Raw genomic sequence first — 18,966 nt, 5'->3', positions numbered from 1 at the left:
ACCGGGGCTTTAGGGTAGTTCACTGGAAAGATATTTGCAAGGGTACCGGAATCGTGGAGTGGTTTATCTCGGGTACGAGAGCAAGGGACAGAGAGGAGGCAATGCAGAGACCTGGACATGCAAGTTCCTAGGCACTGAAACCGAGAGTCGAGATGAGACCCTGGGTATGCTGACATGTAACAAAGAGGCGAAGATATCCGAACTTCTAGAAGAGGAGTTCTGGACCCGCACCCAAAGCCGTGAGGTGATGCGGGGAACGTTATCGGAGTCGGTGTGCTACGCTGCGCATTAGCAAATATAGAGTGGAGCGCAGGATTAATAAGGTAGGAAAGTTGCTAGAGAGGGGGTGAAACGGAATATTTGGGACTGCACAGGGACGGGGAGGGAGTAATAATGTCCGATAGCGCCGGGATAATGGGATATGTACTCCGTAGTGAGAGGGAAAGATGGGCAAGTGCGCGTCGAGAGTGGAGATGACACGAGGTTTTGGGGAATGCGAAAACGAAAAACAATACTGGTAATTTAAAAACCGAAGGGTTTCACATTGCAAGATAACATGGGAAGATGAACATGGGGTATATGCACATGGGAGGTGGGAGGGTGACGATGAGACATACCCGAGGTAGTGGGTGTTTGTACTACAGGATGCGATGCCATGTTGGATAGAGGGCAACGGGCAAGGGGGCAGGACGATGAGGAGAATGCGTTTGATTTCCGGCGAGACTCGAGACTTGAGGCTTGAGACGTGAGACCCGGAGACCTGGAGACTTGGGCTTATTAGAAGCCAGGTGTTCTGTCTGGTGTCTAATTAGATGTGGTGATGTGATGGATGCGTTGGTCATGCCGGTGGAACTGCTGGTGGGCGTAGGGCTGGCGCGGGCTGCTGACATGCGTGCGTGTGTGCGTGTGTGCTTCGGCCTCTCCGCCGCCGGCTCGCTCACTGCAGTCAGATGAGCAAAGGTGAAAGCGAGGAGCAGTCAGGACATGTTTCGTAGAAACAACCCGAGACTAGACTGGAGCTGCAATTCAGTCATAGCTGTAGTAGTAGGAGGACGACGACAGAGAGACGAGCTCTGATGCTAGGACTTTGTAGGCTTTGCCGGTTCTAATTAAGCTATGAGGTCACAGTGGAGGACGCCTCCGTCGCCGGAAGGGAGCGGGCGGCGGGCGGCCAGGGGGCTTTCAGGGGGGAGCGGGGACCCATCGCACTTGTATTAACGTATTAATCCTGGCCCAGGCCATTTCTCCAGGGCCCTCTCCGGAGGCTCACGTCGTATCTCCAGAGGTCCCTGTGATTGGATCCGCCGTATGGAAGGGCCCAGCAAGGGTTCTGTCCGTCTTAGGGCTGGTGCTGTCAGTGGTGAGCTTAGGTGCACCTCCTCTTCCCTCTGGTGTGGGCTTTATTCTGGGCCCCGGTCGCGACAGTTGGGTTACAGCGAGGTCGGTACCTACAGTCACTAATGATGACATTGGACGGGATATTCCATGTGAGCAGAGGATTCGAGGATTCGAGGATTCGACGTCTTCAGCATGTCTACTCCGTACGCCGTACTATACAAACAACCTGCGGGCTGCCCGGATTGCGGGATTGCTTGAGGGCTGCTGCGACACACTGACGTACCGTTGCCTGACGGCGAGGCCGCCCAGGCTCTTGGCTTTCACGCGTATCGTAACCAACATACCTAGGTAAGGTATCCAACACGGGATGCCACCCCACCGCTCCGTGTTGCGCTTTTCTGCACCGCCCAGCAGAGGCCCGCCCGCCTAGTAGAGCTATAGGTTATAGTGGACGGGCAATGTTTGACGAGCGGAGCGCACAGCGTCACGACAAGCACGACAGGTGCAGGGTCCCCCAGCTCCGAGTTGTAGCAGCGGCACGTGTCGCCCCCTTGGAGCCCTTTTCCCCCAGGACGTCGTGTCGTCTCCCTCCGCCCAAGCCCCAGAGGCGTCCCGTCATCCATGTGGCTTGGGCTGGCGCTGTCCAGGACTGTACCCAGCAGTACATAACTTACCCCAGTAGCACAGTTAGCGGGCACGGTTTAGCCCCAGCAGCCCCAGCAGCCCAGTAGCAAAGCTAGAGAAGACACCCGCAATTGCCCACACAACTGGGCCGTTTCCAACACACCCACTTCCGCTTGCAATCCCCACCCTAATTAGCCCTGCCAGACAAGACAAGACCGTATTGCAGACAGCTGGACTGGTACAAACCAGACACGGGAACAGCCAGACAAGGCAGAGCCAGAGCCAGAGCCAGCGCCAAACGCAGACACCGACGCACCACGTACAGCATGGGAGCTTCGGAGCCTGATCTTCACTGACGTCTCTCGACTCTGACCTCTTCTCACCTCCTCTCACCTCCCCTCACCTCGCTCTTACGTCTGTCTGTCCCTCTTACCATCGCCTCCGCAGGGAACCAGGTCCAACTCCGCCACTCCCTCGTGTTGCCCGCCCCCATCATTGCTACATTTCTCTTCATCCCCTCCGCCTTCGTCCTCGGGGCCGCCAGTTCCCTCCTACAATCACGCATTCTACTGCTTCCGCCAGCCCTGTCTATCTGTCTGTCTGTCTGTCTGCGAGCTGTACTGTTCAGCTGTGAGAGAGAGGGGGCCCGCAATCGCCCACTCCCACACCCACGCCCACACCCACGCCCACGTCCACGCCGTCGCCCAAACAAATCCACGCCGTTCCTCGTCCATCCTTGCGACTCGGCCACGGTACCGTATCGAGTCCACACCACACACGAGATCCATTTCCCGCCAACCCCAAACGCCAAACCAGACCCCGACCGCCAACCCTCGTCGCCTCGACCCTCGTCCCTCGTCCCTCGTCCCCTCGACCCGCGCGCCACCCGCTGACCGACGACGGCCTCCTCTTTTTTTTTTCTCCCGCTTCGAAATCTTCATTCGAATGCCCCTCAATGCGATCCGCCTGCGCTGCCCTTCGCCTGCCATCTAAGCCGTGGTGAACGCCCGACCCGCCAGGCCGCAGCGGCTCTGACTTGTCTCCCGCGCAGCGCAACCCCCTCCATCTCCGCGCCATCCGCCATCGCTCTTCACAACCACTGCTGTCGCTACCGTCGCCATGTCTTTCCGCGGTGACGATCAACGACGGTACGGCCATGTGCCTCCCGTGCAGTACCCCATCGCCGGCCACAGCCGCGGCCAGGAGTACCAGGATTACCAGCAGCAGCAGCAGCATCAGCAGCAGCAGCTCGATCACCACCAGCAGCCCGCCTACGACCCCGGCCGACGTGCCAGCTTCACTGGCGGGGACGATGCCGCATACTACGAACAACCTCCGCCCGAGCGCGCTCCCGCCTTCAATGCCCCGCCCGCCGGCGAGGATGAGCTCTTCTTAGGGAACCCGGCCGGGTCGCATTCATCGGCCGGCCGACCCTCGTACGGCTCCGGCGCACTGTCGGGCTACCAGCATCAGTTCCAGGATCCCTCCCCTCCTACACCTTCCCACTCATACAACCCCCAGAGCTTCGCCCAGCCCTCAAGCAACTTCCAGCGCTCGCAATCCACGAATACCGTCCCCTACCACCACCAGCCTCCGACTCGCTTTGCCTCCTCTGCCAGCTCTTACAATCCCTCGCCCCAGGCTGCCTTCACCCCACAGGCTTACAATCCTGCCCTGTATGCGGGCACTGCCGCCGTTCCACAGCGACACCCGACACATCATGCAGGCTACAACAACTACGGCCAGGGCTACAACAACAGCGCCTCCTTGGTTTCAGCTTCGCAGAGCTCTGCCGCTTATGGCCAGTCCACCAACTCCACCTACTCGACGAGTACTTATGCGCAGTCCTCCGCCTCCCCCTCTCCGGCCATGTCTCACGGCTTCGAGCAGCCTCTCCATAGCCCACCCCTTCCCGTTTCCCAGTCGCAATCCATGGGGTACGATCAATCATACAGCCAGTATTCGACCACCGCATCGAATGGAGCCGGCTCGTCGGCGCCTTATCCCACCGAGCCCCAGATGCCTGTCGGCCCTTACTACGCTGCCAACGACCACAACTCGCTCTACAACAGGTCATCTCGCTCGAATTCGCAAACCTCTCCTATGACATCTCCTCGGCCACAGGGATCCCCGGGACTGCAGAGGCACCCGACCAACGCACCGCTGCCGAGCCGACCCGGGGTCAACTTGCCTGATGAGTCGCAGTGGAACTCGACTGGCCGCCGCACTCAAGATGACTACAACGACGAGCACGTCACCCAAGAAAGCATAATGCAGGATATTGAGGCGGAGCTGGGCGGTTCCAACCAACGATATCGTCAACTACCCGAGCCCACGTCCAACGGCCAATACGCCGACGATGACCTCCGACAATTACAGCGGTTCGATTCCGGCGCCACGACGATTGCCGCCCCCGCGAGCCGATCAACTTCGGGTCGAACCCGTACCAATTACGAATCGGACGACGACGACGACGACCCCGAGGGGACGGCCGGAGTCTTGGCAATGCAGCAGGCGGAGCTGGAGGACCGACGGTTCAGCAGCAATGCCTTTGGTTACACCGACATGCCAGTCGTCTCGAACCCACTGCCTCCCCCCCCCGAAGAACAGGCCCCCAGTAGCGACAGCGACGGCTTTGGCGGAATGGTGGACCTGGGAATGCTCAGTGGCGGATACGCTGGTAACCTGACATACGGAGACCAGGTCGGATCCCCTCCTGGCTCGTCTGGCCATGAGACTGCTCGCCCGCTGCCCACCCCTGGACAGTTCAACCCCGGCTACCAGCACACTGAGAGTGTTCAGGCCTTCAAGACTGTGGAGATGGATTATGGCGGAACAGGGGGGTTGCAGCCGCCCAATATCCACCGCCTAAGCTACGACGAGGGCGACGAGGGTGCATCGCTACACTCGCAACAAAGTGGCACCGAGTCTCCCAGCAAAGACGACTACGGAGACCTCTTCTACCATCCGGGACTCTCAAACCGACCTCTTCCAGCTCTCCCGCCGGCCCCTGGCTCCGATAGCAGCTCAATGCTCTCAGTCCAAACCAACACCCGTCCAGGATACCACTCGCACTCACGAAGTATGGATTCGCGACCTGGCCAACCCGATACCCCGGAGGCATATTACAGCTCCGCAGCTCCCTCCACCCTACAGCCCGAGCGATCGATATCCTTATCTGGACACTCCCACACTCCCGTTGTGCAAGCGCCCGCACGTTCGAGAACTGACGCTGCAGATGAGCGGAGGAGGATGGGTCGACAAAACCAGCATCTGTCAACCCAGGGCCCCTTGTCCGACTATGACACCGGTAGCAATGCCTCGATAGCAGCCTTTGATGGCATCACCCTGCCCAGTGGTCGGAAGAAGAAGTTCGTGCCCTCCAAGCTGAACGCGGCTGACTTCCGGAGGTGCGCCGAGCCATGGGCTCTCAGCGGCATCGAAGCCTGGGTTCGAGACATGGGAGAGGGTGAATTGGACCTCAAGACCAAGACCATCGAAGAGGCCCTCATCAACCTCTTCATTGGCAAGATTCCCATGATGAATGTGGCAGATGCTGAGGTCCTCAGTAACCGAGTCGTGTCTCTCATGCTCGAGCAGGGCGTTCTCATGCCTGAGGAAGAATGGGTTAAATTTGGAGATGGCCACATCTCCGGAGTGTTATGGCAACTGACCGGCTCAGGATGCTATGCGCCCAAACTACACGAGATCGAGATTTCTGGCCGATGCTACTCGTACCACTGTACCCGAACCGTCAAGAAGGTTGACCTTGAAGACCTGATGCCTCAGGATGCCAAGCCTGCAGATGAATGGCATGTCTTCTACAAGTTGAAGAAGGAAGACTGGGAGGCGAAGCCAAAGAAGGAAGTTGAGCGCCAGAACATTCTCCACGAGATCGTCACTGGTGAAGAGAACTACATCAAGCAGCTTGACATCTTTCGCAGGTACTACCGTGATCAGCTGCGGGTTATGCACCCGCCTGTTCTCAAGCCTGACAAGAGAGACAAGTTCCTGGAGGCCGTTTTTGGAAAGCTCGACACGGTTCAAGATATCAACAAGGACCATCTGCTAGCCCAACTGAAATATCGACAAGGAGAGCAGGGTCCTTGGATCACTGGATTCAGTGACGTGTTCCGAGAGTGGATTCGCAAGGCCAAGTCAATTTACATTGAGTATGCCGCCGCGTACCCACGCGCTGTGTACATGATCCGAAGAGAGGCAGAACGCAATATTCTTTTCAAGCGATTCTTGGAAGAGATGCAAAGGCACAAGGTCACCTCGAAGCAGGACTGGACCCATTACCTGATCACGCCCCTGCAGCGTCTCCAGCGTTATATCCTCCTCCTGGAGAGCGTCGAGCACAAAATGATTGGGGATAGCGAGGAGAAGGTCAACCTTGTCAAGGCCATTGGGGAAATTAAGATTGTTACGCTGGAATGTGATGCCAAGGTGGCAGAGATGAACAAGCGAGTCGAGATGATGGACCTGAACAGAATGCTCGTCTTGAGACCGGGCTTCCACTCGGTCCTGAACCTCGATCATCTGGGCCGAGAGCTGATTTTCCAGGGCGAACTCCAGAGAATGGGCTCCAAGGGTGTACGATGGGTCGATACGCATGCACTGCTCTTCGACCACTACTTCATCCTGGCCAAGGCTGTTATTCCCAAAGACGGCAAGGGCGAGAAGAAGTTTGATGTTTCCAAAGAGGTGTGTGCTCTGGTGTTTTACTAAACAACGTATACTGACTTGCTGTAGCCCATTCCTATGCCTCTGATGTTCCTGGAGAGCATGAATGACGAGGCAATCCAGAAACAGAAGGGTATCACTGCCCCTCTTGGCCGAGCCGCCACCGCCAACACATCAGGCACCCAACTTAACAAGGTGACGAGTAACAACGGTCGACCTGGCTTGGACCATGTTGCAACGAGTTCCTCCATGGGTTCATCACATCTCACGCCGACGAACACTAATGACGCCGAGGGCAAGATCTTGTATCCATTCAAGGTTAAACACCTTGGCCATGAGGTTTACACTCTCTACGCCTCATCGGCGAGGGATCGTGCCGACTGGTGCAACAAGATTATCGAGACCAAGACCAGGCACGCCAAGGCACTCTTCTCCCAGAATGCTGAGCCGTTCCGACTTCGCGTTCTCGCCGATGCCTCGTTCCATTACGATGTTGCGTCTATGTACGCGAGGTCGGCTGGTGTTCCCGTCAAGGGTACGCCGCTTGACCGAGCTATTGGGGAGCTCGAGGCCGTCCTTGGCCCAGCCCAGGGAGTTGCCCCGGTGTGCAGGGCTCAGGTGAACTGTGCCGCTGGCTTCACGGCCTTTGGCAAGTCTGTGATTGCTATCGGCACAGACTACGGCATCTACATCACCGATCCGGGAAATCCCCGAGGATGGCAAAGAGTACGCTCCTACTTCTTAATCCGTTGACCCCAGCTAACACACATTACTCCAGACCGTTCAAGCTAACAGAGTGACGCAAATTGCTGTGCTGGAAGAATTCTCGGTCTGCGTGGTCGTCGCTGACAAGGCTCTCGTCTCATATCCATTGGATGTGGTCGCGCCTGTGTCTGAGTTTGCTGCTCCTCTCAACGATAATCCCCGACGAGCACCTCAGAGACTTGCCAAGGACGTAACGTACTTTGCCACGGCTAAGATGAAGGATCGAATGTTGCTTTTCTACAAGCGCAAGGAGAACTTGCACACCTCGTTCAAGGTGCTCGAGCCGATCTTCCACAAGTCTAACGAGAAGAAGTCACGACTCTTTGGTGGACGACGGCCGGGTGGTGGCAACACAGAGACTTTCCGCGATTTTGACGAGTTCTTCTTCCCCACGGAGTGCTACTCGCTCAGCTTGTTCCAGACCTACATCGCTGTCTCAACAGCCAAGGGAATTGAGATGCTCACTCTGGATAAGAAGCAGCCGATGTCTATCCCGGACCTGAAGGCACCAGCAATCGCCAACATTGCCAGTCGCATTCGAGACCAGAGGCCTCTGGGAATGTTCAGGCTCAACGAAAACGAATTTATTTGCACCTACGAGGACTGCGCCGTGTATGTGGACAAGCACGGAGACGTCAGCCGCACACTCATCATGGAGTACACGGGCAAGCAGAAGAAGGCGCGGGGAGCGACCATGTACGGCCAATATCTGCTGCTCTTCAACGAGGACTATGTGGAGGTCCGAAACGCGGAGAATGGACGTTTGCGACAGATTGTCGCGGGCCGGGATGTACGCGTGCTCGACTACGGCGTCCGAGGTCCCACGGGTGGGAGCTCACTGAACCCACAGCAGCACAGCAACGGTTTCATACAGTCATCGAGCGGCAGTGAGGGTTCCAAGGGGACCGTCAAGATTGCCATGTGCCACCCGGAGATTCCAGGCCGACAGATCATCCTGGAGATGCTTCTGAACGACGGGCACACGGAGAAGTAGACGAGGAAGCACTGGTAATGAGACCAACGAATAAAACGTCAAGGTGCACGGGATGGTGACGAGACATGGCGTGCGGCTGGAAAGGGTAGTGATTGAACGGGATTACGTCTTTGGTGGGACTGACATGATGTTTTTTCTCTTTTTTTTCTTACGCTGTAAGAGCCTGGGAAAGGCTGCTTCAGCACTTGTATATTTGCCTTTGCATTCTTTCTCTTTCTCTTTCTCTTATTCCCATCCCTTAGATCAATGGGGAGCAAAGGAGGAAGGGGTTTCCCTCATCAAGTTGATATCCATGGCGATGTTGGGGAAAACGGACTCGAGGTTTGGATTGTAGCTAGGAGAAGACGGTTTTGTATGCGGCGTTTCGTGGTTGACGAAATGGGAGAGGAGCGGGTGTCATATGGATGGATGCATAATGAAATGATACACATGTGTGGGAGACACAAGCAGGGGAGATGAAGCCGTTTTGAGATGAAATGAAAGATGATCTTGATTACATATATACAAATACTTTCTGGAACTGTATAAGATAAGCTCCCAGTTGCGATGACGTCGATGGGTGTTTGCCGAGGTGGATGTATTTGTTGAGTCAGAGTCGAGCGGGAAGTTGGCATGTTGAGGACTTGGCGTGATACAGATAGACAAGCAAATACACACAAACATGATCACAAGGAAAAAGTCCCGGCTTGACGGACGAAACCAATATATTGTATAGCTCTACCCGTTAAACCTATCCTGTCCAGTTGCGCATAGTCGTCTAAAAAACCGAATAGAAAAGTAACACGCCCAGAGCTCACTCCCACGGATTGTTCCCATTGAGCCTGGGCAGTCCTTAGGCGCCCTGTGAGACGGCCACACATAGACACATGCTCTGCGTTACATGGAACCACTGCCGGAGACTATCAAAGAACAAGACCAAACATCGCACCCGGTTCCTGTGGTAGTTTGCATGGCCTTCAACCCAGCCGAGCAACTCGGCATGGAATGGGATCCAGAGGGGGGAAAGAGGCGTGTAAAGCCGCAAGTGTATCGAGTTTAGGCCTTGACCTCCTTGATGGTCTCCTTGACATCCTGCTTGATATCCGCGACAACACCGGCAGCGGTCTTCTTCTGCTTGGACTCGTAGGCGAGGATTCGGGAGATTTGGACCAGACCGACGATTCCGAGGAAGAAGTTGACGGTGGCGAGACTAACACGAGGACATTAGTGGACGCTCAACGAGATAACAAAAGAGGGCACGGGGACGCACAGGATGTTCTTGGGCTTGATGATGAGACACCAGCGGGTCCAGATAAAGCCGGTGCAGGTCAGGGCGAAGTTCTGGGTGAAGGAGAGGTTCTCGGCGGGCCGCGTGAAGTCGGAGATGCCGGCAATGACGAGAGCCCACTGTGAGATTTCAGGTTAGCACAAATATCCTGTTGTTCTGTTCGGTGCTCCGTGATATTCCAGTTTGGAGGGCCAGAGGGAGGATATAGATGGAATTGAAGCAAGTTTTGTGTGCGCGCGTGAGTTGGGACGGAGGACGACGAACCTTCATCACAGGAGCCCTGGAAACAGAATCCGTTAGCTAGCCGAACTCCAGACAAGGCAGAAGGCCGGGGGAGCTCACCAGAAGTGCACCGTCTTGAAGCCAATCTCGCTCTCCCACATGCGCTTGAACCAGCCCTCTTGCTGCTGCTGGGCGCCGTCGGAGCTCTGCCAGCGGCGGCCGCCCTGCTGGAAGCGCTGCGCGAAGCCCTGGCCCTGCGGGCGGAAGGCCTGGCGAGCCGGCGCGCCAAAGGCGGCCGGGCGGAATGCCGGCCGGGCGGCGCGGAGGACGGTGCTTGCGGCGGAGGAGGCCATTCCGGGATCGATGCGACTTCTCGCTCTGGGAGGATGTGGACAAATGTTAGCGGGCGTTGGCTTGCGACAAACGGGCAGGATCGGATTCCGGAATTGGACGGGGTGACGGGGAAAACAGCGGGTGCAAACGTACGTTCGGTCTAGGAGAGAATTGCAAAGGAGCAGGGCTTTGAGGACGCGAAGTTGTTCGTCTCGTCGTGAGTCGTCTTCGTCTCGGAGAAAGAAGTTGTGTTGGGGGGGAATCCCTCTCGGCAGGTCGGTGACTGAGGTCCGAAATGTGCAGGTACGGGTACCGGGGTACGTACCTTACAGCACTTGTTCAGCGGGCTTTGCAGCGCTGTGGCTCTAGCGTGAACCTGTAAAATACGTAAGAATGGGCAAAAGTTTTGGGGGAAGGAGCGGAAAGCGGAAGACGGGACGCCGGAGTTAAGCCGCCACGGGTGCTCAACACGTCCGAGTACGTACCCCACAAACCCGGCACCGGAGGATGAGTTGGGTAGTGTGCATAACTTGCATAACCGCAACTTTTATGCACGTGCGCCCGTCGATGCGCCGCCCGTCAGTTATTCCGATTAGAGCCTCACTCAATTGCGGGAAAGCTTGCCAACCACAAGCCCGCAATTAGCAACAAACGCTCCCTCGACCTATTCCGCTCTCCTTCGCTCCCCAACGCCCGCCGATCACACACGACGAGAAACACGCCCGCGCCCACCATGTCGAGCAAGTACGCCTTCAGCAAGGGCCTGCGCGAGGTCCGCTTCCTCTTCTGCCAGTCCTCGGAGCAGAGCGCGGCTGTTCGGTACGTTTGGAACCACCCCACGAACTCCCCATGACGACCGACGGACGAACGAACGGACCGATGATTGGGCTGCCAACCATGGCAATACACTCAATTGATTGCTGCAGAAGCCATTGGACCCCGAAGCACCACGCTGACAACCTCGTCTCTCCTCAGATCATTCATCACCAGGGCCTACCCAACCATGAAGCGCAACAACCCCAGCATTCCCATCCTCATCCGCGAGGCCGCTGGCACCCAGCCCAAGATCTACGCCCGATACGGTGCGTAATCCCTTCCTCCTCCTCTCCTTCCGCCCGCGGGAACCCCCATACCACCAAAGCTCCCAGCAGGCCCAATCAACTGACCCTCTCGTCATACAGAGCGCGGAACCGAAAAGTCCCACTCCCTCGAGGGCCTGACTGATAAGCAGATCGAGGATACCGTTACCGGCTTGGTCCAACAATGAGCGTGACATGGGGAAAGAGAAATTGGAATGGAATAGAGTTGCCGGATCGGTTTACGACGGCCATGTATATATGGGGTGAAAAATCAAGCATTGTACCACCACCAAGCATCACGACGCTTCCGTTTCGCTAGCCCAGCTTTACAGCACACAATGCGCCGAGTGAGAATACCAGGGGTATCAATTAGACTGGTCACCATCGATCCCACAGTTTTGGATGGATGCACCTAAGACCCTTTAACGCATGAGAGGCGCACATTTACTCAAAGTCTCGCATGATCCCAGCATCATCATCATCATCAGGTTTTGCAAGAACATCTTACAACAATCAAACACACGACTTTCGTCTTTCGCTACAGATCTATCACCCGCTGCCAACCAGCCTCATCCATCCCCACACCCTTTTTTGTTTTTGGTTTTGTCGTTCCTCCCGCGGATGTCCGACCACTCCCTCCCATCCAAATGTCAGCCACCCCAAACATCATGCCAAGCAAGAACCAATAGCAAACTGTGTTGTTCCATCACCAAGTGGTAGGCCCTGAAAAGAAGGAAGTGAAAAAAAAAGCCAGAAAGTGTCCCTTCCCTAACTTGAACAACCCAAGTGTCGAGTATTGTCAAGGCTCCCCTTATCATCGGCAGTCCTCCTATTAGTATCCCAAGCCAAATTCAAAACCAGTGCGTCATCTTTCATGCGATATCAACCCGTCGAGTATCCTACCTCTTCCATTGTTCAACGCTACTTGTTGACAGGCGAGCCCTGCCCACTGCCACCAGTCTTCTTCGCTCCCCACAACGACGGTGTACTCGATTTGGACGCAGCACGATCACGAGGTGGAGGCAAGGATGGCCAGTCTTCCTTGTCAAGACCAGCTTTCTTCGCCGTCAGAGCTCGATTTGGGGTGTGTGGCTCTGACGCCCCTTTCTCAGCTGGTGTGCCCTTTTCCTCAGTTGGCGCGACTCTGTTCTTGCCTTTGTCGCGCTTTTGGCTCTTAGACGGTTTCTTAGTCCCAGCGGGAGCGGAAGTTCCAGGTGCGAGTTCGTCAGCAAGAAGCTTCTCATCTTTTTCCTCTGTCGTCGCTAACTCCTGTGGGGGCGCCGTCTCGATCTCGTTGTTAGCCTTCTCAAGTCCAGAGGGCGATATCTCCTGAGCATTGTCAGAAGTCACGTTGGCGTCCGCATTGTTGGACTTCTCTTCGTTCGGAAGGCGGGATGGTGACTGGAAGTCCTTTGCCTTTGGGTTCAGTTGGCTTTGTACGGAGAGCACAACAGAGTTCCCTTGATCGGCGTCATCAGACACATTTGTTGTGGCATGATTCTGAGCCATGCTCGAGCATTCAAATGCGAAATCAGATGAAGGAGGTGCTACTTGTGTGTCAAGATGCTGCTCTGCAACAGAGGGCTCTGTCACCAGCGGCCGGGCCTTGCGCGGTTTCTTGATGCGGAGTGAGCCACCTGCACCCGCCCTGTATCCTAGTCGACCGCGTGTCTCTTCCATGGTGTGAGTAGAAGACCGGATAGATTGTGCCGGGTCTTCGTCGCCATCTTGCTTGTTGCGCTTCGGGGAAGTGGAGCGACATTGCTGAATGTTTTCTTCGCGAGGGCGCTTGGCGGGTGAAAGAGAGCCTCGTCGAGGAACTTGGGATGTCATGTTCTGCGGGGATGTCTCTTGGGAGACGGGACTAGCTGGGCGTCGTTGCTGAGGTGCACGTGTGCGTCCCTGGTGAGGCGATGTTTCCTTCGAAGGGCCAGCTTGCGGTGTAGCAGGGGCGCCGGGTGTCGTTGATGTTTGCTGTGATTTCTTCTTCTTGTTCTTACCCTTGTTCTTGTTCTTTCGTGGAGCTTCTCCGGCCTGGTTGCTGTTATTCCCACCTTGGTGAGCGAGGTGCAACTCAGAAGGCTTAGTAGTAACCAGAGGGAGATGGGGGGAGGTCGGTGTGCTAAGGGAAGAATCCGGGCCCGACCGGTCGCTCTGGCGAGAATTTCTTCCTGAAGCACCTCGTCTGTGCTTGGGGTGGTTCCCACTGGGACCCTTGGTTGGTTTGAAAGGAGGAGGCTTCATTGTTGTCTCTTCATATGGCTCTGGTGTATGGCCGGATGATTGAACCGGTGACGATCTTTCCGATACAGAAGTGCTATTCCCAACCTTGCTGTCCATTGAAATTTTTAGGGCACCACTTGCGGTTTCCGCTGTCTCATTTGCATTTGTTGAAACTGCCTTCGTCTTTCGAGGACCGATTGGCATAGAGATTCTAGCCCATGCTTTCTTCCGCTCTTTGATCTCCTCCTCAGTGAATATGCTTGGCACTCGAGAATGACCAGTTTGGCCCTGATCACAAGGTTCAGGAACTGGATCGGCTGCCAGAGTGGGAGATGCCTTCTCGGAGGTGTCATCTACTGGCTCAGCCTGGTCGTCATCACCCTTGCCAGTCTTCGTTGTGTCGTGGTCAACATGGCTTGTTTCTGCTTTATTGGGAGTGACTGAGGCGTCACTTGCGCTTGCCACAGGCTCGGCAGGCCTCACTCCAGCAGAGTCGCCGTCTTTGGCTTGCACGGTCTTGTTGTCATACTTCTTTCTGCCCTTGGACTCATTTGGAACCTCAGTAGCTGCGAGTTTGGGTTGAGGCGCCTCGATTCTCTTCGAGAGAGCAGCCCGAGGTGCAGAAGGAGTTTCACGGTATGAAGAGCCTCTTCGCCGTCCTTGTTGCTGTGCTTGATCGTAGTTGGACGAATGTTGCCCAGCGTAGGGCGTCTGGTTAGGAAAGAATTGCCTGGTGAAACCTGGATGAGCAATGTGTCCAGCAGAGAAGTAGGGCTGGGCTTGAAATCCCGCATGAACAATTTGAGTGTTGGGTAGGTGCATGGGTGCCCCATGGTGCTGCGTGAAATTTGCGACTTGGGGGATACCAGCAGTATTCGGATAGGCCAAGGGAAGCGGTTGGTTGGTCGCAATGGGAGACTCGAGAGGCGAAGATGGGTATGCAGATTGCTGAATCGCCAGTTCTCGGCCTCTGTTTGTAGGTATCACACCTTCCCGAGGTCGATTCATCCATTTCGATCGCATCGAGGGCGAGATAAGCACCGAGATTCCTCTCTCAGGCATGTCTGCACCGCCAGTTGCAAGGGCTTCAACGACGGATTGCTCATGCGAGAATCTATACGTTCCATCTTGTTAGTACCAATTATTGAGCCTTAAGCTGTTTGAAGAAACCTACCGGGCGAGGAAGTTCGTGGGATCCTTTGAGGCAAGAGGAAAAACATCGACAACAATACCGAAACGTTCACCCAGCCCAAACTTGATGCGGGTCTGAATGTCTAGAACCTGCGGATTCACGATGTTTCCTTGAACGGCGACATGAACAGTGCAGTTCCTCTGATTGCAATCCTCGCAGGTGCAGTGGACGTACTCCATGCTGCCGTGGGGCGATCTAGAGTTGCGACAGGTAGGAGGTTTGGCCTGGTGGCCAACACTTTGGCGACGCCATGTATTAACGGCGTATGGTGTCCCATCTCGTTTGTTGTGTGCGGGTCTTTGATCACCTTGACTGGGTTGAGTGTTGTGGATAGTCACGTTTCGTTGGTTATAACCGCCTCGGCGATTGCCCCTAACGCTGCGAGACCCATTTCGATGACTGACACTGCGGTTAGGGGTTGGTGGAACGGCATTGAAGTCCTCATTTCGAGAATAGCCATGGTTGTTGGGCCACCCTGGTCCATTTCGTTCCATTCGGTCAACTTGCGATGTAGCAGAGATACTTCCCGTCCTGCCCATGTGGAGAGGTTGTGATCGGGGTGGCACATGGGCGACCTGTGGTTGACAGTCTAGGTTAATAGTGTTCGGCTGGATAGTGGCAGGTTGGTTATATGCATTCTGAACCATGGACCCGACTAGATGGGGTGCGTAAGCCATGGGATGATCATTCACCGGCTGCGCTCGCACCTGTTCCTCTCCACCGATGTTTGTCGGGGCACTTGGTAGAGGCAATGGGGTTCTCTGGTTATGGGGCAAGGGCTGAGAAGCCATGGGGAACTGAAGTGGGGGCAGCTCGTGAGTTTCCTGGGTGTGATTCGGCACGTCTTGCTGATCATATCCCTTCTGCATCGTAGGTTCGGCAGATAGGCCTTGGGCCTCCTCCGGCGCCATGACCAGCTTCACCGGAGCTGATTCCTATGCAGCTGTTCGGTTAGGCGAGATGGGGAGAGAGAGTCCGGCGGGCACTCTGTTGAGAAGTTGAGAGTCATCACTTGTAGCTCTCGAGTTGATTGCGAGCTCCGAGTAACCCATGATGACTGACGGAGGAAGTGACTTTGTGATCATCATTTGGGAGCCTCCGTCAGGAGATCGTGGATTCTCCTGACTCCCCCTATTAATCTTGGTCGGTGTGAAAGGGCCATACTCTTCAGGTGCGTTGGTAAACCCAGGGCCGACATTGTTGTCTACCCCCAGAGGTGTACTCGCACGTGGCCCGCTCGATGGGGGCCGCGGTGGGAGAGAAAGATTCAACGCAGGAGGAGGCTGTTGCTTTTTCTTCTTACTCTTTTTCTCGGTGTTTCTTGGGACCGTGTTCTGGAGACCATTGGTATTGCCGGTGTGGCCAGAGATGTTGAGCGGCAGAGCTCTACTACTACCGTTTGCAATGACGAATCCAGTTGTGTTCGAGTTGGGAGCGGTTCCACGTGTGTTCAACTTCGGAGGAGCTCCAGCCGCTGCAACAGACTGCTGCAGGGCTCTGACAGCCTCTGTCGGGGCCCGAGCTTGCTGTGGGTGTGGCTGTCTCACAGGTTCCGGGTAGAGAAAGTAGTGGTTCCCATTCTGCACAAGGACAGGGGCGGGCGCATTTTTGGACACCGGGGAACAAGGGTGGGACTCGGCATGCGGAGGAGAAGGCAGGCCATTGTGTTGAAATATCTTTTCTCCAGCTATGGAAATGTTAGTTACTGAAACCAAACTCGTTGTGGTTCAAACATACCTAGCCAGTTCTCAAGGCTGTTATTCTGGCAAGATGACATGAGGTCGTTGGGCTTCTGCTGTTCAACACCGTTGTCGGGTGCAAGAAGCAAGGTTCTCCTGTGTTTGAGAGCACTCGAAATGACTGGGAGAGTGTCATCGTGAACATTCCCAAGGGACTTCCAATCTTCATCGGTCAAAAGAGGGATCACTTGAGATCCGTTCCACTGAGCAAGTTTGATCTTGTTTGCTTCTCTCGCGATCCACGCGTCAGCCCAGTAGCCAACGTGCAGGGCGGTTTCCTTGGCGATGTCTTTGAAAATTATTTTGTTCTCGTCGAAGAGGGTGTTTACCAAGTTCCAGAGATTCATGGCTCCGTAGTGGTAGAGATCCCAGGAATCGAAATATGTCCAGAGATCATCCCAACACTTCGGCTCGCGCATCCCCCTCATGTGTTCCCAGTAGATCGCGCGGATGGAGTTACACACCGACTGGATCTCATCTTTGTTCCAGAGGTGGATTCGACGCTGCGGCAGTAGGTGTTGCACGCTGCGGAACGGGTCCTTCCCATCGATGGTGGAAAAGATGGCACGAGCACCGGCCTTTGGGTTCGTGTAGAATCCGACAGGAAGGTAGTCTTCGAGGTATGTTTCCGCGACACCGCGGGGCCCAGGGGTTTGAAGCATCTTGTAGACCCACGGCAAGCCATTTGGGTAGAATTTGGTGAAGACAGCTTGTTGATTTGGCGGGCAGTCAGTTGCGAAAATCCTGGAGAAGGCAACCGAATGTACCACCGATGGCGGGCCCCCCATCTTAGGTAGGGGCGGAGCCATGGTGATCACTAGCCGCGGTCAGTATTTATTTTGGAGGAAGTGAAGCGCTTGTTTCTTCGAGAAATCTCGTGAGTCGCGTTGCGCTCAGAAGGGGGGCGAAGTCGAAGCACTTGCTAGGAACAATACGAAAGCCACCAGGACCGGGGGACTTCGAATAATCAAGAAAAAGCAAGCTTACCTTCGCAGGAGGTTATTTACCAGGGCGCGCGCTCAGTCGGTCTTTATCAAACAACAACAAGAGTTATGTGATCAGAGGTCGGTTGGGGAGGAGATGTGGTGATGAGGTGGAGGTTGGTGTCCAAGATCCTTGATACAAACAAGAATAAAGAAAGATGAAAACCTGAGAGAATATGTAGAAGAGCGAGAGGCAGTACCTTAGGTATTTAACGAATGGCGGCAGCCTGCAAGCACTGACAGCTGCGCACAAGTGGCTGCTGAACAGGCGTTGCCAGCTGGCCAGCTGGCAGAGGTGACTGAAATCCGTTGCCAGGCGCTTCCGAATGCGCTTCGCCCCGCGTTTGGCTGCCGGGGTACTCACAGAGATTAAGGATGATGCGATGTGAGGAGAGAAAAGGAGAAATCGGGTTGTCAAACGTCGGTGAATGCTGTGGCGAAGTCTGTTCCGTGAACAATGAGCGGAAAGAGCAATCGGTGTGGAGAGGGAAGGGTGCTTGCTGTTGTTTCCCGCCGCCTCCCGTCTTACTCCGTATGAATATGTTTGCGATGCTCTCCGCACACTTCACTTGGGCCTCTTAGCAGTGGGAATTCTCAAGCCACGGGAGTGACAAAATCTTACTACTGCTGCGCCTATCCTACCGACATGCAGTCGGTCACTGAATCTTAGGCTGCCATCACAGTATCGGGCTAGCTGATTCACAACACTGCAGCCTTCCGCCTTGCAACGGCCGTGCGATGGCCGTGCAAAGTTCCGACACAACAAACGGCAATAGCCCACAGGTATTCGTGCAAGCGCCAATTTCGGTGAAGGCGAGATTTTCGTTATACATAAACAGGGGATCTAATAGCTTTTTCGTACATTGAAACAAACAGGGCCCTTACTTCTCGGCATTCAGAAGCTTCAGGATCTCCGACTCGTTATCGCCAGCGATTGCCTTGCCATTGCTCCAATCCACAACCTAAAGTACCCGTTAGTATTATCGTCTACGCCAGATCCACGTAGGAGAAGTGAACGTACCACCGGTTGTATGAAGTTCCCATTGCTCTCCTTGAACTTCCTCAGGGCATCCTTCTCGTCCTTGGCGCCCTTGATGACGCTGGCAATGCCGCTGGGGCCGACGTAGCCAAGGATCGTCTTCACTTGGTCTTCTGTCGGGGGGTCCTCGGTGATGTTCAGGTCGAACTGCTCGCGGGCGGAGGTCGTTTTGGCGCCAGCTGTCGCCCTGGCAGAGGCCTTCTGAAGGACGCCGGCCACTCGCACCGAGGCAGGAGAGCTAGCCTTGTGAAATAGCGTGACAATATCGAGGGTTTTGCGCTGCCTGGGGCGTGAGCAATAGCGGGTTCAAAGCGCCAGCGGCGGGCTGGAGGTACTTACAAAGCCGAACATCTTGGGCGACTGGTGAAGAGCAAAGCTGTTTGTAAGGCAAACTTTGCGGGAAGGGCGATGTACTTAAGGTGGGAGAGATTGACGTCGGATGGCTCCAATTCGGGATAGCTTCGTGAACCTGCGTCACGCCG

The 18,966-nt window shown here is 55.4% G+C and overlaps 8 protein-coding genes across 8 annotated transcripts; 3 read left to right on the top strand and 5 right to left on the bottom strand.

Annotated features, from left to right (window-relative positions):
* Nucleotides 1–1,682: 1,682 nt before the first annotated feature.
* BGZ61DRAFT_481737 (uncharacterized protein) lies at nt 1,683–2,290 on the bottom strand (the record flags this gene model as incomplete). The annotated part of the gene is made up of 2 exons (XM_046249326.1): nt 1,683–1,987; nt 2,209–2,290. The coding sequence occupies 2 exons, from the start codon at nt 2,288–2,290 to the stop codon at nt 1,683–1,685; spliced, it is 387 nt and encodes a 128-aa protein (XP_046100437.1).
* A 514-nt stretch (nt 2,291–2,804) lies between these two features.
* On the top strand, nt 2,805–8,546 carry BGZ61DRAFT_75147 (CNH domain-containing protein). The gene is made up of 3 exons (XM_046257048.1): nt 2,805–6,669; nt 6,718–7,374; nt 7,427–8,546. The coding sequence occupies exons 1-3, from the start codon at nt 3,082–3,084 to the stop codon at nt 8,405–8,407; spliced, it is 5,226 nt and encodes a 1,741-aa protein (XP_046100436.1). The 5' UTR covers nt 2,805–3,081; the 3' UTR covers nt 8,408–8,546.
* Nucleotides 8,547–9,093: 547 nt separating this feature from the next.
* Nucleotides 9,094–10,633, bottom strand: BGZ61DRAFT_457652 (uncharacterized protein). Its single transcript, XM_046246673.1, has 6 exons — nt 10,555–10,633; nt 10,383–10,494; nt 10,017–10,274; nt 9,939–9,954; nt 9,657–9,793; nt 9,094–9,596 (listed from the first exon to the last, which is right to left on the bottom strand). Exons 3-6 carry the CDS (start codon nt 10,247–10,249, stop codon nt 9,443–9,445), a joined length of 540 nt encoding a protein of 179 aa, XP_046100435.1. The 5' UTR covers nt 10,250–10,274; nt 10,383–10,494; nt 10,555–10,633; the 3' UTR covers nt 9,094–9,442.
* A 174-nt stretch (nt 10,634–10,807) lies between these two features.
* On the top strand, nt 10,808–11,828 carry BGZ61DRAFT_457647 (thioredoxin-like protein). The gene is made up of 3 exons (XM_046246672.1): nt 10,808–11,048; nt 11,205–11,311; nt 11,411–11,828. Exons 1-3 carry the CDS (start codon nt 10,963–10,965, stop codon nt 11,494–11,496), a joined length of 279 nt encoding a protein of 92 aa, XP_046100434.1. The 5' UTR covers nt 10,808–10,962; the 3' UTR covers nt 11,497–11,828.
* BGZ61DRAFT_75076 (uncharacterized protein) lies at nt 11,596–12,129 on the top strand. Its single transcript, XM_046257047.1, has one exon. The coding sequence runs from the start codon at nt 11,738–11,740 to the stop codon at nt 12,026–12,028; it is 291 nt and encodes a 96-aa protein (XP_046100433.1). The 5' UTR covers nt 11,596–11,737; the 3' UTR covers nt 12,029–12,129.
* On the bottom strand, nt 11,829–16,019 carry BGZ61DRAFT_591126 (uncharacterized protein). The gene is made up of 2 exons (XM_046256671.1): nt 14,706–16,019; nt 11,829–14,645 (listed from the first exon to the last, which is right to left on the bottom strand). The coding sequence occupies exons 1-2, from the start codon at nt 15,632–15,634 to the stop codon at nt 12,230–12,232; spliced, it is 3,345 nt and encodes a 1,114-aa protein (XP_046100432.1). The 5' UTR covers nt 15,635–16,019; the 3' UTR covers nt 11,829–12,229.
* Nucleotides 16,020–16,111: 92 nt separating this feature from the next.
* Nucleotides 16,112–17,241, bottom strand: BGZ61DRAFT_289701 (uncharacterized protein; the record flags this gene model as incomplete). The annotated part of the gene is made up of 2 exons (XM_046238559.1): nt 16,112–16,410; nt 16,461–17,241. Coding segments are annotated over 2 exons (1,080 nt in total), but the record flags the coding sequence as incomplete, so codon positions are not given.
* An 806-nt stretch (nt 17,242–18,047) lies between these two features.
* Nucleotides 18,048–18,924, bottom strand: BGZ61DRAFT_426663 (thioredoxin-like protein). The gene is made up of 3 exons (XM_046243682.1): nt 18,824–18,924; nt 18,467–18,763; nt 18,048–18,407 (listed from the first exon to the last, which is right to left on the bottom strand). Exons 1-3 carry the CDS (start codon nt 18,833–18,835, stop codon nt 18,327–18,329), a joined length of 390 nt encoding a protein of 129 aa, XP_046100430.1. The 5' UTR covers nt 18,836–18,924; the 3' UTR covers nt 18,048–18,326.
* Between the last annotated feature and the right edge of the window lie 42 nt (nt 18,925–18,966).

Source organism: Ilyonectria robusta, assembly GCF_021365365.1.
Source record: "Ilyonectria robusta strain PMI_751 chromosome Unknown BGZ61scaffold_19, whole genome shotgun sequence".
Taxonomy (NCBI): Eukaryota; Fungi; Ascomycota; class Sordariomycetes; order Hypocreales; family Nectriaceae; genus Ilyonectria; species Ilyonectria robusta.
The sequence above is the reverse complement of the archived record's forward strand: the minus strand, read 5'-3'. Positions and strand labels throughout refer to the sequence as shown.

Bases quoted from the DNA above. Each gene is read 5' to 3' on its own strand.
- BGZ61DRAFT_75076 (XM_046257047.1), top strand. From the start codon at position 11,738: ATGAGAGGCGCACATTTACTCAAAGTCTCGCATGATCCCAGCATCATC.
- BGZ61DRAFT_457647 (XM_046246672.1), top strand. From the start codon at position 10,963: ATGTCGAGCAAGTACGCCTTCAGCAAGGGCCTGCGCGAGGTCCGCTTC. The intron at 11,049-11,204 runs GTACGTTTGGAA...GTCTCTCCTCAG, and splicing joins GAGCAGAGCGCGGCTGTTCG to ATCATTCATCACCAGGGCCT. The intron at 11,312-11,410 runs GTGCGTAATCCC...CTCGTCATACAG, and splicing joins CAAGATCTACGCCCGATACG to AGCGCGGAACCGAAAAGTCC.
- BGZ61DRAFT_75147 (XM_046257048.1), top strand. From the start codon at position 3,082: ATGTCTTTCCGCGGTGACGATCAACGACGGTACGGCCATGTGCCTCCC. The intron at 6,670-6,717 runs GTGTGTGCTCTG...GACTTGCTGTAG, and splicing joins AGTTTGATGTTTCCAAAGAG to CCCATTCCTATGCCTCTGAT. The intron at 7,375-7,426 runs GTACGCTCCTAC...ACATTACTCCAG, and splicing joins ATCCCCGAGGATGGCAAAGA to ACCGTTCAAGCTAACAGAGT.
- BGZ61DRAFT_457652 (XM_046246673.1), bottom strand. From the start codon at position 10,249: ATGGCCTCCTCCGCCGCAAGCACCGTCCTCCGCGCCGCCCGGCCGGCA. The intron at 9,597-9,656 runs GTGCGTCCCCGT...TCCTCGTGTTAG, and splicing joins ATCAAGCCCAAGAACATCCT to TCTCGCCACCGTCAACTTCT.
- BGZ61DRAFT_591126 (XM_046256671.1), bottom strand. From the start codon at position 15,634: ATGGCGCCGGAGGAGGCCCAAGGCCTATCTGCCGAACCTACGATGCAG. The intron at 14,646-14,705 runs GTAGGTTTCTTC...TGGAACGTATAG, and splicing joins CCCACGAACTTCCTCGCCCG to ATTCTCGCATGAGCAATCCG.
- BGZ61DRAFT_426663 (XM_046243682.1), bottom strand. The intron at 18,408-18,466 runs GTACGTTCACTT...CGGGTACTTTAG, and splicing joins GGAACTTCATACAACCGGTG to GTTGTGGATTGGAGCAATGG.